Below are 16,247 nucleotides of genomic sequence, written 5' to 3' on the forward strand. Positions count from 1 at the left end.
CTGGATCATTAGTCCAGGCCTTTGGATCATCAGTTGGGTAAATTAATTGTCACCTTACTTTTGCACCCAATGTGCAAGTTACTGATCATTTTCAGTCCTCTGCTGATGCAGGCAGCCAATTCATGTGCTTACAGCATGCAATGAAGATTATAATTAGTAAGCAACATCTACATTCCACTCAACGGTTATAAAGGATGCTCAGAAGTCAACCGAGATATTGCGGTTTTTCAAGGAGGTTTTGGGAACATCATTTGTATCTTTTTCTCCTTCCACTTGGCAGCATCTTCATCTTCAAACACCCTTATCTTCAGTATGCACTGATGATGGACTGATGGGACGGAGAGCGTCATCAATGATGTCTGTCTTTGCCAAGAGGTAGCTACTAAGCAATGGGAGGTGGTCCATGTTTTTCAGTCTCACAGTCTCACTGTGAACCTTTATTATTAGAGGAAAACGTTGTAAAGCAGGGGAAAATTCATTTTATGCGTGGCATGCGGAGCCCGGCGTGGGGAGACCGCCGTCCGGGAGGGGATAGAACGAACGAGGACCCGGCGAGGGGGCACCACCTTGGGGGAAGAACAAAGGAGGAGTCGGCAGGGGTACTTTGTAACTTTGTTAGCGCCGTTTATGTGGCGACTATTTGCATACCTTGGGTATGCAAGCAAATAATTTCACTCTGCCTTGTCACATGTGGCAATAAAGTATTCCATTCCATTGACTGTCAACCAGAGGAACAATGAACAGCTTCAAATTCTGCAGTCTGATTTAATTATATTAGCTTCATAATGTCATGCAAACTCCAATTCTAACCAAGGGAATCACAACAGAGCCAACCTTAGTGCAAATTGCATCATTAACTTGACATTTTCAATCTTTCTCACCGTAATGCTTCATGTCATCTCCGGGAAGCTTCATGCTGGAGTGGAACTAATTTATAGACCATCACCGACATCAACTCCACTCCAGAACCAAGGTCACCCCAACTTCAGCAGTTGAGTTCAATATGCTGATGGTGTTTACACTTGCATATGCTAAGAGGCCAGATTCAAGTCATCGTTGACTCATAACTGAAGCACTGGAGAGATAGGCCTTACATCCATAAGTCAAAGTTTGGAGAAAATACTGACTTACCTCAAAAACATCCCTTTAACGACACTGTTAGCAGTGAGTAGAATCACAGGGTCACAAAGCTCCTCAAAATCACCTATTGCTTAACTTAAACCTATGTCCTCTAATTACAGACAAGTTCTCCCAAGGGGAAATGTTTCTCACTACTTTTGGATACCTTTATTAGGTACGCTCCATACTAGCCTTGTCGAGAAAACTTCATTGATATGAACTAACAATAATGCAACAATATTATAATGCCCTTATGAAACTGGGCTGATATTGCTGTGATATAAAACTTTCTAAACTGCACACTGACCATTAAAGATAAAATGTCGCATTAACAATTGATGGTACTCACAATCTTTTCTTATCCACCACACGTTTGACGCGAATTGCCCTTTGTTCAGAGTACACTTTACAAACATCTGTCAAAGCAGACAAAGATCCATTGAGGTGAATAACAAAGTTAATTATTTGAACAAGCCTTCTAAGCTATTTGCAATACCCAGCAGCACAAATATTCTAGTATTAGTGAGAGATTCAAAACCTAAAATGATAAAGTCCATGGATGTTTTTAACAAATTCAAACTACCAGAGTTTGAAGGAGATTAGAGATTGCATTTATTATTAAAAGATTAATTTTCCCAATGAAACCACTTTCTTGCTGTGCCATATAAGCCATTAAGCATTTTAGTTTGGGAAAGGAGAGGGCGATGTTTTTTGGTACATTGTTTGACTTTACAAATATCTTACCTTTTTATTGGCACCGGAGTGGGACTTTTGATAAACCCTTCATTCTGGTGCAAGTAAACACATTCTGGCAGCGAATTAAAATCTTTAGATGTTTCACCATACATTAAGGCAATAGAATGTTCGAATTTATCGTGCAAAGTCAGCATGCCCTGAGATGTATTCTGCTAACCAGTTAACCAGACTGATCTCTGCAATCCTACCACATCTGGCCATGAATGGTTATGGATAATTAAACAGATAACTCGAGGAGTCATCTACAGAGAACTGCTCCACCTCGAACAGTGGTAGGACCCAGCATGTGAGGGTTGAAGACAAGGATAAAGCAGTCACAAACATGCCCAGCCTGAAGTGAGGTATACATTATCCATCTCAACTTCCTCTTAAGATCCGCACCATTACAGGAGCAGTCATTAGCTAATGTGATAGCAAGAAATGGCTGAGCATACTAGATGCAGCAAAGGTTATGGGATCTTCCCAGCTATAGAAATTAAAGAACAGCTGCAAGCCAAAACCAAATGTGCCTCCAGCTAAACTGTTCTGGTAGAGTTACAATAGTGGCATTTACTGACAACGTGGAAAATTGCCCAGATAGCTTCCTGTTACAAAAAAAAGGACAATCCATCTAGTTATCATCCAATCATCAGCAAAGTGATAGAAAATGTTGCCAACAATGCTCTCAGGCATCTTTGTTCGCAAGGACAATGATGAACTGCCAAAAATGCCAGTGATCTGTAAAGTGAATAAGTAGGAATAAAAAGAGTTCTGATTATACAATCTGCAGTCAACAACATCCGCATTCAAATCATAGTCATGGATTGGAGCTATGGTTACAGTTACATGGTTCATGGGAAATTAAAGCCATCATAGCACCTTGTCATGCCGTAGATTAGAGTGGGGTGGGGAGGAACTGGCCATGTAATAAATGGAAATAATACTCCAAAACTATATTTCCATTAGATTAGGGGAGTGAGATTTTATTCCATCCAGCCGCATGCTGCTTTAACATAAAAGGAAAGATTTAACTCTATTACACAGTTGAAATATGTACAACGTGCAATACTGCATGCGCCTTTGTTTTCTAAATCACATTCTGAAACACATGCCTATCTGTGTTGATGCCAACTAGCTAATGGACATGGTTTAAACCATTTGGTTAATATTTTATAACAACTGTTGTGAAGGGATATAGGTTTGCAATACAGGCAAGCAGAAGTTTCTCAGCTCTGCAGTTCTGGAGGGTTTCTGGCCTCTCTCATGGGTCCCCTGTGTATATCTGACCTCACTCTCACTGACCCCGGTGCCTCTGACCTCACTCTCGCTGCTCCCAGTGTCCTGGACCTCACTCTCAGCTACACCTGATCTCTCTGACCGCATTCTCACTGTCCCCGGTGTTCCTGACTTCACTCTCACCGTTCCTCATGTCCCTGACCGCACTCTCACTCCCCCCCATGTCCCTGACCGCACTTTCACTGTTCCCAATCCCTCTGACTTCACTCTCACTGCCCAGTGTCCCTGACCGCACTTTCACTGTTCCCAATCCCTCTGACTTCACTCTCACTGCTCCCCGTGGCCCTGACCTCACTTTCACTGTTCCCAATCTCTGACTTCACTCTCACTGCCTAGTGTCCCTGACCTCACTTTCACTGTTCCCAATCTCTCTCACTTCACTCTCACTGCTCCCAGTGCCGCTGGCCTCAACACCCGCTGCTCCTGGCATCCATGACTTCATTCTTGCTGCTTCCAGTGCCTCTGACCCCACTCGCACTCTTTACCCTCACTCTCACTGCTCCCCATCTCTCTAGCCTCATTCACGGTTACTCCAGGGAGTCTCTGGCCTCACTCCCGGCCACTCGAGATCCCTCTGATCTTCCGTATGTCCGCTGCTGGGCTGTTACAAAGTATGTTCTGGATTTAATAGATTAAGCCACGGTCTAATGGACTTTAATATTGTCACTTGTGCAAATTTAGGTAATCACAAACAGGCTCATGAGTAACTCTAAGACAATGCTGTTTTAGCCCCGGGTTCACAAAATTACCAGTCATTAAATGTGTAAAGTTTGACTCTAGTTGGTAAGAAACAAAGGCCCACTTTGTGGAATTTTCTTTTGATGCTGGATACAAACATGGTATTTGAATTAAGAAATGAAAACCATTCACACATATTTTATAGTAAATTAACTTGGTTACGGATATCTCTTTTGTTCATGCTGAACTAAAATTGCAATCTTCTCCTTCGGTCTGATATAGAGTATGCTCACTACTTTTCGGTTCCTAACCATCCTTTGTTCCGATTATTTGGGGTTCAGACACATTTAGATTCACTGCAGAGACGTGGTCATGTGTGATAAATGATTTTTATTCCTTGTAACCAATTTAATAAAGCTATAATTTTAGCAGCAAATATTTCTGTAGCTTTTCTTAAGGATAAGAACAATTCTTTTGTAACATTCAGAAAAAGGCAGTACTCACTTTTCAGGTACGCTTCTAACAGGTCTAAAACACCTTCCCGATGCTCCTTTACTTGTGGAGAAATCACATTCTTGATTGCTGTTTGAGAAACAAGTAGCCTTTAATGCAATTATTGTCCAGAGTGCTCAGAAATTCACTCAGTTATTTATTGCGTTAAATCTCTTTGAATTTAAAACTGTTATTTAAAATGTCACATAAAATCTGCTTAATTTGGCGTGTATCTAAATGCAAGAACACGTAAGGATCTCATGTTCTTTATCTTGTACATAAAAGTTCTAACAAAAATCCAAGATAATTTGCTGAAAATAATAATTTTAATCATTAAGTTTTTACCAGGCCTCTGGGGTGTGGAGTTATGATAAGGATGGAGAGATGGAGGTAAAACATTCCTAAGAGGCTGAAGGGAGATTGGCAAGATTAGAGCAGAAGACTAATGGGAGTAGAAATTTATCTTCCATTGTATTCGGCTGAGATGCAACGGGACAGAGTTCATGCACAAAGTTATTGTATCACACACTGAAACATGCAACAGAAAACAAATTTCTATCCCAGGGTATTTCAGGTGATTTATGATTTAAGGACAGTTTGGAAGTTTGACCAGAGTAATCATGGCACAGAAAATACCGCATGGACACAATGAGCTGAAGTAGCTCTTTGAGTCAGGCAGCATCTCTGGAGAGCATGGATAGATGACATTTCGGGTCAGGACCCTTCTTCAGATTGATTGTAGTTGGGGGTGCGGGGACAAAGCTGGGAGGAAAGAGGAAGAAAATACTGCAAATACTCAGTACGTAATTCAGCGCAGCATCTATGGAAAGTGGATCATTGATCAGAACATTTAATGTTAACTGTGTTTTACTCTCCAGAGATTTTGATTAGGCAGCATTTCATGTTTATATTTTTAGATTTCTAGTCTCCAAGGCCACTGTGGATGTTACAGGGAGTCAAGCCAGGGCCAGTTGCTTCACCCTGAGTGGGACACTTCAGGTTGCACCAACTAAACTCTTCGAGAAGGGTCACCTAGACATCTCCCCTCCAGTTCAATGCATTGTGGACATTTTTGTTTAGTGTAATCCAATGTACAGAAAGCAGAAAGTGGGGTTCCACATGTCATAACAATAAAAAAGCTTTGTAAATCAAAGACGTCTACCCACAGAGTCAATGGCAACAGTGAAAATTTGTAATTTGGATGTTTGTGAATCAAGTAATACCTCTACCTGCAGAGTCATAGAGAACAGTAACAGGTCTGTCCGCCCAACTCACCTATGCTAACCAAGATAACCCATCTAAGTGAGTCCCATTTGTCCACAATTGGCCTATATCCTTCTAATAGACTCAAATTGCAGGAGTAACTCAGTGGGACAGACAGCATCTCTGGAGAGAAGGAATGTGTGACATTTCGGGGCTGAGACCCTTCTTCAGGTCTCGACCCGAAACGTCACCCATTCCTTCTCTCCAGAGATGCAGCCTGTCCCGCTGAGTTACTCCTGCATTTTGTGTATCTTCGGTGTAAACCAGAATCTACAGTTCCTTCCTACAGTATATCCTTCTAAACCTTTCCTATCCAACTACTGTCCAAATGTCTCTGAATTTTTTTCATTGTACCTGCCTACACCATTTCCTCTGGCAGCTCGTTCCATATGTCCACCACCTCTGTGTGAAAATATGGCCCCTCAGTTCCTATTAAATCTTTCCCCACTCACTTTAAACCTATACCCTCTAGTTTTTGATCTAGTCCCCTATCCTGAGAAAAACACTGTGCATTCACCCTAGCTATTTCAGATTAGTCTAATTTCCTCTAATTTATTTCCTTCCCTTTCTATTCCACTCCTTCAATTTCTGTCTTTTTTCTATTCTGCACAAGAACATAATAAAATAAAAGCGAGAGTTGGTCACCTTGACCCACCATTCAATACAATCTACCCAAGGCATCAACTCCTCTGTGCCAATTCTCCACAGTCCTCAATTGCGTCATCTTTCAGCAACTTATTTATCTCCTCTTCAAATCTTCCGGCAATTTAAACTCCTCAGCCCATAAGGACAGGGAATTCCAAAGATTTGCCACCCCTTGACGATAACGTAGGAGCAGGAGTTCACTTGTTCCTCCCTCCGACATTGCTCTTCTGCCTCTCGCACAGCAGTGGACTGGGAAGTACTTCCTCAGCACAGCATTGACAACACTCCAGGTGTTGAATGATGTTTGCATTTATTATTTCTGAAAAGTGGGGCAGCACAGTGGCACAGCGGTAGAGTTACTGCCCGACTGTGCCATAGACCCGGGTTCGATCCTGACTATGGGTGCTGTCTGTATGGAGTTTGTACGTTTTCCTTATCACCGCACAAGTTTTTTCCAGGTGCTCTGGTTTCCTCCCACACTTCAAAGACATACATGTGTGTAAGTTAATTGGCTTCAGTAAAATTGTAAATAGTCCCTAAAGAAATAAATAGTGTTAGTGCACAGGGTGATTGCTGGACAGCATGGACTTGGTGGCCCAAAAGTCCTGCTTCCGCACTGTCTCTCCAAAGTCTAAAGTTCTAAATGACTGTTTCATGTCAGTAAGAGTTTAGCTACTTTGCAGATTCTCCAAGGCTCTGCAGAACATCAGCTTTGTGTACTGGCTTTACCTTCGGTCTTCAGCTGTTGGATGGCATCAGAGCAGGTTCGCATAAAAATCTGGGCGTCCTGGTCAATCTGGTCACGCTCCGTGTCTGTCATGCGGGAACATTCTGACATTCCATAACTGGGAATGGAAGAAGACAAATAACGTGATAAGGCAAGATCAAAAATTAAAAACAAAAGTAACTGAGAAAATGCTGGGAAAGACTCAGACTGAGTAGCAATTGAGAAAAGAGGCAGATTGTGTTCAAGATTTTCTTCAAAAAAGCTGACCAAATTACAGTATTCTGTTTTATTTCAGATTTGAAATATTTGACTATTTCAAATATGGGACAATGATATCTCCTCAGGATGGAAAAGAATACAGATAGAAGGGAAGAATCCTGTTATTGTTGTCCACATGGGAAGCATTACTAAAGGCAGTTGGAAAAAAGTAATTCAGCAGAGAAAGATTTCAATTAACAAGCAGTGACAAATGCCATAATCGCTGTGCTTCTAACTTGGTCCTGTGCAAACTAGCAGAGGATCTGCCCTCTGCCCTTATTTTCCATTCTGAACTCTCTGCAATTCCAGACTGACCAAAATGACTGACTTACATTCCAAAATGCCCCAGATGAATAGACAATAGACAATAGACAATAGGTGCAGGAGTAGGCCATTCAGCCCTTCGAGCCAGCACCGCCATTCAATGCGATCATGGCTGATCACTCTCAATCAGTACCCCGTTCCTGCCTTCTCCCCATACCCCCTCATTCCGCTATCCTTAAGAGCTCTATCCAGCTCTCTCTTGAAAGCATCCAACGAACTGGCCTCCTCTGCCTTCTGAGGCAGAGAATTCCACACCTTCACCACTCTCTGACTGAAAAAGTTCTTCCTCATCTCCGTTCTAAATGGCCTACCCCTTATTCTTAAACTGTGGCCCCTTGTTCTGGACTCCCCCAACATTGGGAACATGTTTCCTGCCTCTAATGTGTCCAATCCCCTAATTATCTTATATGTTTCAATAAGATCCCCCCTCATCCTTCTAAATTCCAGTGTATACAAGCCCAATCGCTCCAGCCTTTCAACATACGACAGTCCCGCCATTCCGGGAATTAACCTAGTGAACCTACGCTGCACGCCCTCCATAGCAAGAATATCCTTCCTCAAATTTGGAGACCAAAACTGCACACAGTACTCCAGGTGCGGTCTCACCAGGGCCCGGTACAACTGTAGAAGGACCTCTTTGCTCCTATACTCAACTCCTCTTGTTACGAAGTAAGGAATACATCAAATTTCCAGTCATCCTCTCCTCTGTGAAATCCATCCTCTTAATTAGCTTCCTGCCAGACCATCATAAAATATGGCAAAATACAAAATAGGAGCAGGCCCTTCAGCCCACAATGTCTGTGCTGAACAAATTAATCTCATCTGGCTGCACATGATCCGTATCTCTCCATTCCCTGCATATCCATAAATGCGCCTATCGAAAAGCTTCTTAATCTTGGCCCAACTACTTGGCCCAATGTGCGCTGATATTGTCAATCATTCCATTTCTTCAAAATCTTTCCCATCTTCCAAAGGTCTCTTGCCTCCTCATGGTTCTTAAAACTAGCTACTGCACTGTTTGAAGTTTAAACAGTATTTTACAACAAGGACTCCACAGAGATTTACCTCCCCACTAACCAGTTAGTTATATTGCCAGTTTTGTGATAACCATCTCGAAGCACTTAGTCCTACAACTGGCTGAGTAGGCAGACTATTTCAGTGCAGTAATAGTCTGGAACATTACTTGATTGGTATTGATTTTAGCACAAATTTGCCGTAAAACACTGAAATATTTTTAAGGTCACGGTACAATACTTAGCATTTCGAGTTCGACATCGACAATGTTTCACAAATGCAACGAAACACAGAGCAACGAGGTAATTAAATTGCAGTAATGTAGCTCATTGTAAACCAGTAACCTTGAGGAAGGCGGCTATTGTGACAAAATTATTATTTGATTGTCATAATAAACATTTTGGGCTCCTTAATTTTGCCTGAGAGCCTGAGTGATATGGAAAGTGATTTCCTCTGTGGGAAATGTAAATTGTGGTTACCAACATGAATTAAGATGCTCCAGAGACTTTTGAAACATATTTATACAGTTTCAATGCAAATGTGCCTGGTGATTTATGATAATTTTTTCTTAAAATATTGACATGAACCAGCACAGCGATTGGCAGCTGGTGGAGCTACTGCCTCACAGCGCCAGAGACCCGGGTTCCAGAGAACCAGCACAGGGGTGCAGCTGGTGGAGCTGCTGCCTCACAGCGCCAGAGACCCGGGTTCCAGAGAACCAGCACAGCGGTGCAGCTGGTGGAGCTGCTGCCTCACAGCGCCAGAGACCCGGGTTCAATCTTGGGTGTTATCTGTGTGGCGTTTGCACGTTCTCACTGTGACCATGTGGGTTTCCTTCAGGTGCTCCGCTTTCCACCAACATCCCAAAGGTGTGCGGCTTTGTAGGTTAATTAGTCTCTGTAAATTGCCTGTGTAGTGAGTGGATGTGAAAATGGGATAATATAGGATTAGTGTGAACGGCTGATTGATGGTCAGGATGGACTCCAGTGGGCTGAAGGGCCTGTTTCAGATTGTCAGATTTGTATATTTGAAGGTAACACAGTGGATTAATTCAACATAGAACGGTAGAGCAGAGGAAGAGACCCTTTCCCTTCAATGTCTGTGCCGAACATAAAATAAACTAGTCGCATCTGCCATCAGAGGATCCATATCCCTTTATCTCCTGCTTATTCACGTACCTGCCTAAAAACATCCACCATCACCCCCCCGACAGCACATTCCAGGCACCCACCACCCACTGTGTAAAGAAAAATTGCCTTGCACATCTCCTTTAAACTTTGTCCCCTTCATCTTAAAATTATGCCCTCTCGTCCTTGAAAGGTTTACATGATAGGACACAAAGTGCTAGTGTAACTCAGCAGCTCAGGCAACATCTCTGGAGAATATGGATAGGTGACATTTTGGTTTAACCCTTCTTCTGACAGATTGGGGGGGGGGGGGGGGAGGGAAATGAAAGAAAGCTGGAAGAGAGGGGAGATAGGACAAAGAGTGGCAGGCAATTTTGAATGGCAGATGGTTGGAACAAAGGCCAGAGATGAAAACAAGAAGGTATGAGACACAGGGTTGAAGAGTTGCAAATTATGAAGCAACAGGAAGGAATGTGTGAGGAGGGGAGGGGAGAAATAGGTGCGAGTCCAGGTGGGACACAGGGGAGATGGGTTGTCATGTGCAAGATGCAAAAGAAACAGCAAATTTTGTCTATTTCTGTCAAGAGTCTTTTTGTTTGTTTTTGTAACAAAAGAAAACAGCGATATATGGCAGGATGACAACTTCTCCATAATGCATGTCCTAAGCAAAGAGTATTACCTCATGCAAATAGATTAAAAGCAACATGTCACTGCTCCACCCAACTTTCCAGCTGATCTGGCCAGGAGGTTGAAGGCAAGTGGCATAAAGATTCTTATTATATGGAGTAAAAAAAACCACTGATGGACAAAGAGGAAGGGAAAATTAACCATTATTTCTTGTTGCAAAGGGGATAACTGTAAAACTCAGGAAAACTAGCTATGACTGGGCTTGTTAGTGAGACCACATCTGGAGAAATGTTTAAAGATTTAATCTAATTTAAGGAGGGCTTAATTTGCATTGAAGGCAGTACAAAAAATGTTCAATAGCTTAATAGATGAATTCTTAGGAATGTAGTGGTTCTTTTATGAAGAAAGAATCAGCAGGTTGGACCTAAACTCAATGCCACATGCTGTTATATAGCACATTAAGCTCATGCAAATGGGACAAATTCTTACCACAATGTTTTTGACGATTGCAAAATGTAGTTTGGAAGTCTGATGATACAATGAGAAAATGACCTGCCATAATCATATCCATGTCAGATCAGTATATTTTAAAGTTTGATTCATGTTTGCAGATGACACAAAAGTGGATGGTATTGTAGACATGAAGATGGTTGTTAAAAATCGCAGCATGATCTTGATTGGTTGGGCAGGTGGGCTAAGGAATGGTTGATGGAATTTAATAGAAAGAAATGTGAGATGTTGCAATTTGGGAGCACGAACATGGGCAGAACCTACACAGTGAACAGTAGGGCTCTGGGGAGTGTTAGAGAGACAGACGATTCTAGGAATAATGTACAGAGTTCGTTAAAAGTGGCACCGCAAGTTGATAGGGTGGTCAAAAAGGCTTTTGGCACATTGGCCTTCGTCAGGCAAAGCATTGAGTATAAAAGTTGGGAGGTCATAAGATGTTGGTGAGGCCGCATTTATCGTATTGTGTTCAGTTTTGGGCACCATGTAAAAGGAAAGATGTTGACAAGTTGGAAAGGGTGCAGAGAAGATTAACGAGGATGTTGCCAGCACTCAATGGCCTGAGCTATAGGGAGAGGACGAGCAGGCTAGAACTTAAATTTCTTGGAGCGCAGGACAATGAGGTGTGATCTTATTGAGGTGTATAAAATCATGAGAGGATAGATCGGGTAGATGCACAGACTCTTGTTCAGAGTAGGGGAATCAAGAACCAGAGGTCATACGTTTAAGGTGAGGGGGGAAAGATTTAATAGGAACCTGAGCAGTAACCTTTTCACACAAAGGGAGGTGGGTGTATGGAACGAGCTGCCGGAGGAGGTAGTTGAGGCAGGTACTATCATAACATTTAAGAAACATTTAGACAGGTACATGGATAGGACAGGTTTAGAGGGATATGGGCCAAATGCAGGCAGGTGGGACTAGTGTAGATGAGACATGTTGGCCTGTGTGGGCAAGTTGGGCTGGAGGGCCTTTTTCCACGCCGAAAGACAATTACTCTATGTTTCATTGTTCCTCTGAGATTAAAATGGAGACCATTGAAAATCCCTTTTTGCAATATGTAGTGGAACTCACAGTAAAGTTGCTAGACTTGACACATTTGAGATCCTCATTAAAATTTCAGACACACCGTGTGCATTGCAAGTTCTTCACACTCAGCATTTTTAAAAATAGTTCGCTCACGGGCAAATTATCACAAAGTGACAACATTTCAGGGAATTTTATGATCAATTCCTTAACTTTTTAGAGCAGATGTTACATTTAACAGGTTAAATTGCATATTTTGTCACATTTATTCTGACTGTTATCACAATAATTCCCTGACAGAAGCAGTCGAAGAGGTGCTGAAGGTCCTGACGCATATAAAAGTGGACAAATCTCCTGGGCCAGATCAGATATATCTGAGGACATGGTGGGAAAGTAGAGAGGAAATTGCGGGAGCCCTGGCTGTTATTTACGAGTCGTCATTAAATACAGGCGAGGTGCCGGAAGACTGGAGGGTGGCAAATTATGTGACTATTCAAGAAGGGCTCCAGGGTAAATGCTGGAAACTATAGGCTAGTGAGCTTAACATCTGTACTTTGAAAGTTACTACATAGTATAGTCAATAGTATTTTATGGTCATATGTCCCAGATAGAACAATGAAATTCTTACTTGCTGCAGCACAACAGAATATGTAAACATAGTACACTGTAAACAATATGATAAACGAGAGAAGAAGAAGTTCAGTGTGTGTATATACACATACTCACATGTACACACACATATATATGAGGGATAGGATATACACACATTTAGGTAGATCAAGGATGATTAGGAAGAGTCTGCATGGTTTTGTACGTGGGAGGTAGTGTCTATGAACCTGATTGAGTTTTTTTGAAGATATGACCAAAAAGGTTGATATGGGCAGAGCTGTAGATGTTGTATATATGGACTTCAGCAAAGTATTTGACAAGGTTCCACATGGTAGGCTGCTCTGAAAGGTTAGATCGCATGGGATCTAAGGAGAGATAGTTGAATGAATAGAAAATTGGCTTAATGGAAGGAAGCAGAGGGTGATGGGGGAAGGTTGCTTCTCAGACTGGAGGCCTGTGACTAGTGGTGTGCCTCAGGGTTCGGTGCTGGGCCCATTTCTGTTTATCATCTATATCGATGATATGGATGACAATGTACAGGGCAAGAATAGCAAGTTTACAGATAATACACAAAAGGGTGGTATTGCAGATAGTGAAGATGGATGTCAAAAATTGCAGCAAGATCTTGATTAGTTGGCCAGGTGGGCTGAGGAATGGCTGATGGAATTAAATACAGAGAAATGTGAGCTGTTGCATTTTAGAAAGTCGAACATAGGCAGGACCTACACAGTGAATGTAGGGCTCTGGAGAGTGTTGTGGAGCAGAGGGATTCAGGAGCACAGGTCCTTTGTTCCTTGAAGTATTTGACAAGGTTCCACAGGTAAATAGGGTGGTCAAAAAGCTTTTAATATATTTAATATATAATATATAATAATATATTTATTTTATATAGCGCCTTAACACATGCACAAAGCGCTTTACAAATACAATTAACATAGAAACAAACAGACAAACAGACAAACTATCCTGACATATTTTGGCATATTGGCCTTCATCAGTCAGTATTGAGTATAGATGTTGGGAAGTCATGTTGCATTTATATAAGAAATTGGTGAGGCCGCATTTAGAGTGTTATGTTCTAGGCACCAGCAAAGATGTTGTCAAGCTGGAAAGGCTATAGAGAAGCTTTACGAGTATTTTGCCAGGACTTGAGGGTCTGAGCTATGGGGAGAGGTTGAGCAGGCTGAGACACCAAAGAGTGCAGGAGGATGAGGGATAATTTTATAGAGGTGTGCAAAATCATGAGAGGAATAGATCGGGTAGATGCACAGAGACTCTTGCCATGGGTAGGGGAATCCGAGAACCAGAGGACATAAGTTTAAGGTGAAGGGAGAAAGATTTCATAGGAATCTGAGGGGGATCTTTTTCATACAAAGGGTGGTGGTGTGTGGAATAAGCTGCTAGTGGAGGTAGTTGAGACAGGGATTATTGCAATGTTTAACAAACAATTAGACAGGTACATGGATAGGACAGGTTTGGAGGGATAAGGGCCCACTGCAGGGAGGTGGAACTAGTGTGGAAGGAACATGTTGGTTGATGTGGGCAAGTTGGGCTGGAGAGCCTGTTTCCTTGCTGTATGACTCAATGTCAAACTGGAAACATATGTTTTGTCATTAGGTTTACCTTCCCTATACCATTTCGTACATTGTAAATTGCGGGCATATATCCTCGCAGGAAACAGTGGAAAAAAGTTAAATGATTTTAAAAAGGAGTAGAATACAGCAAAAGAGTGATCGAGAAGCTATGAGGGACATGAGGAAGAATTTGAGGAAGAAATTCATCTTTAGTCGCCAGCACTGATCATGTCCATTACTCCTCTGCACTCTTTGCCCTTGTGAAGCTGTGGAGTAGAAACTAAAGGGAAAAGTAACACTGGCAACTGATACTCTGAGCACATGTGTAGCACACAAATTTCTCATTCTATGAACTTACAGTCAATTCGACTGATTATTCCATTATATTTCATTACAAACAAAAAATATATGTTTTCCATACTGTCATATTACGTTAATTGTTCTCCACTTCAACAGCACCAGGCTCAACAGTACCAGGCTCAACATTACCAGTTTCAAATTTCATCATTCATCTTACTTATTTCTATGAGGTGCTAGGCCATTCTGCTGCATGGCTGAGGGTACTGCGAGCAGCAACATATGCCTGGCTGTCAAATAAAATCAAGCATTTAATCATTCTCTATAACTTTAAGAAAAAAGGAACTACAAAGCTCCAAGCAATATGCAGCACGTAGACACGTTGATGAAACACTTCTGTACATTGATGAAACACTTGAATTAATGGACACGGTTCTTTTGAGTCTGTAAAATTGAATTAAATAAAAATAATGCATCCTCTTTTGTTTCTGCTGCGAAATGGCTTTATGTATTCCGGAGTTAAAGCTCAGGCTCTATCTTCGCTTTTTATAATGACTCTCATGATCCAAAAAAAGTCCTTATCACAGCAAAATTGATCAATCGATTCTCTGTCCTTGTTAAAACAAAATAATTGCACTGGAAAGGTTCACTTAAATTATTCTAAGAAAATCTGACACATAGCCTGCAAGCAAATGACTTATTAAGAGACTTTTATCATGATTGCTAGTAAAGGTCACATTTTACCTATTTTTTTACGGGACACATTACTTGGTTACTCAATGAAGAGAATCTATTTGACAAAATATACATAAGCTTTTGATGAGATGTCACACAATAAACTTTGTAGTTCCTTATATACCAAGATAAAGCTCCACGGACTGGAAGAAAAATGATACATTGGAGATGATAGGTTGCATTGTAATAGCTAGAAATTTGTTATTTGCAGTTAAAGTCTTGGAAAGATTTTAACAGTGCAGTTCCTAAGGGAACCACATAGTATTGCTCCGCTTCACTGTGCATATTAATGGGAGGAAAGAATATGTTTACTTATTCCATATTGTAGGAGCCATTTTGCGTTTATTAGTTATTTTTGCATATTATTATTACCTTGTATCCTGCTGTAGTTTGGACACTATAGAGTTAATGCGATGCTTACGTAGGGGCTGGGCGGAGCTAGAGTGCGGGCAGTTGGGTACGTGCTTGGAGTGTGTGTGAGCCGAGAGGGTGCTGACAGAGGTTCAGCCAAAGGCTCTGCCAAAAGATTCATTAGCCAAGATGTAATCGGTTGTAGATCTTATTGACAAAAAGATTAATACAGATTCCGCCAAAGTTATATCTGGCAATTTGGATCGATCGCATAGACTGTGGTAAGATATGGAATTTTACCAAGCAAATCAATAACCAGTCGATGACAAGAGATATGCCAATATGTTTATTGCGCCTTCAAATAAAGATGACTAACTATTCAAATGTCGAGAAGGTCTCTGTTATTGATTAGCTCAAGCTATAAGCTTATCGTTTCACCCAATCTATGCAAGTGGCAGCTTGGGAGCTAATTGATAGATGAGAAGCTGGCCGCTACACATATTCTCAGAGCCAATTAAGTACTGATCTACAATGGATTCTATTCCCAGAATGAGACATAAGCACCTGCAGATGCTGGAGTCTTGAGCAAAATGCAAAGTGTTGGAGGAACTCAGTGGGTCAGGCAGAATCTGGGGAGGGAATGGGGATTTTGTGGGCCCATAACATCTGTCCATTCCCTCCACAGATGCTGCCTGACCTACTGTGTTCCTCCAGCACTTAGTGTTTTGATCTGTTCCTACAAGTTGTAATGAGGTAAATGACTCGGCATCTTTTTGCAGTGACATTGGTTGAGGGAGTAAATGCTGGGAAAGTCACTGTTGGAATTCTTATGAGCACCTTATTACC

At 41.6% G+C, this 16,247-nt stretch overlaps 1 protein-coding gene across 3 annotated transcripts in view; it reads right to left on the minus strand.

The window, feature by feature from the left end:
* stx18 (syntaxin 18) overlaps window positions 1-16,247 on the minus strand; it is a 120,437-nt gene that overhangs the window by 19,727 nt on the left and 84,463 nt on the right. For all 3 annotated transcript variants that reach the window (XM_078404268.1, XM_078404275.1, XM_078404284.1), the window contains 3 exons: window positions 6,958-7,073; window positions 4,333-4,410; window positions 1,469-1,535 (listed from right to left, as the gene is read on the minus strand). In XM_078404268.1, the coding sequence (XP_078260394.1) occupies window positions 1,469-1,535; window positions 4,333-4,410; window positions 6,958-7,073 (261 nt within the window). The remainder of the gene's footprint in view (window positions 1-1,468; window positions 1,536-4,332; window positions 4,411-6,957; window positions 7,074-16,247) is intronic.

The sequence above is a fragment of the Rhinoraja longicauda genome, chromosome 1, assembly GCF_053455715.1.
Source record: "Rhinoraja longicauda isolate Sanriku21f chromosome 1, sRhiLon1.1, whole genome shotgun sequence".
NCBI classification, from domain to species: Eukaryota; Metazoa; Chordata; class Chondrichthyes; order Rajiformes; family Arhynchobatidae; genus Rhinoraja; species Rhinoraja longicauda.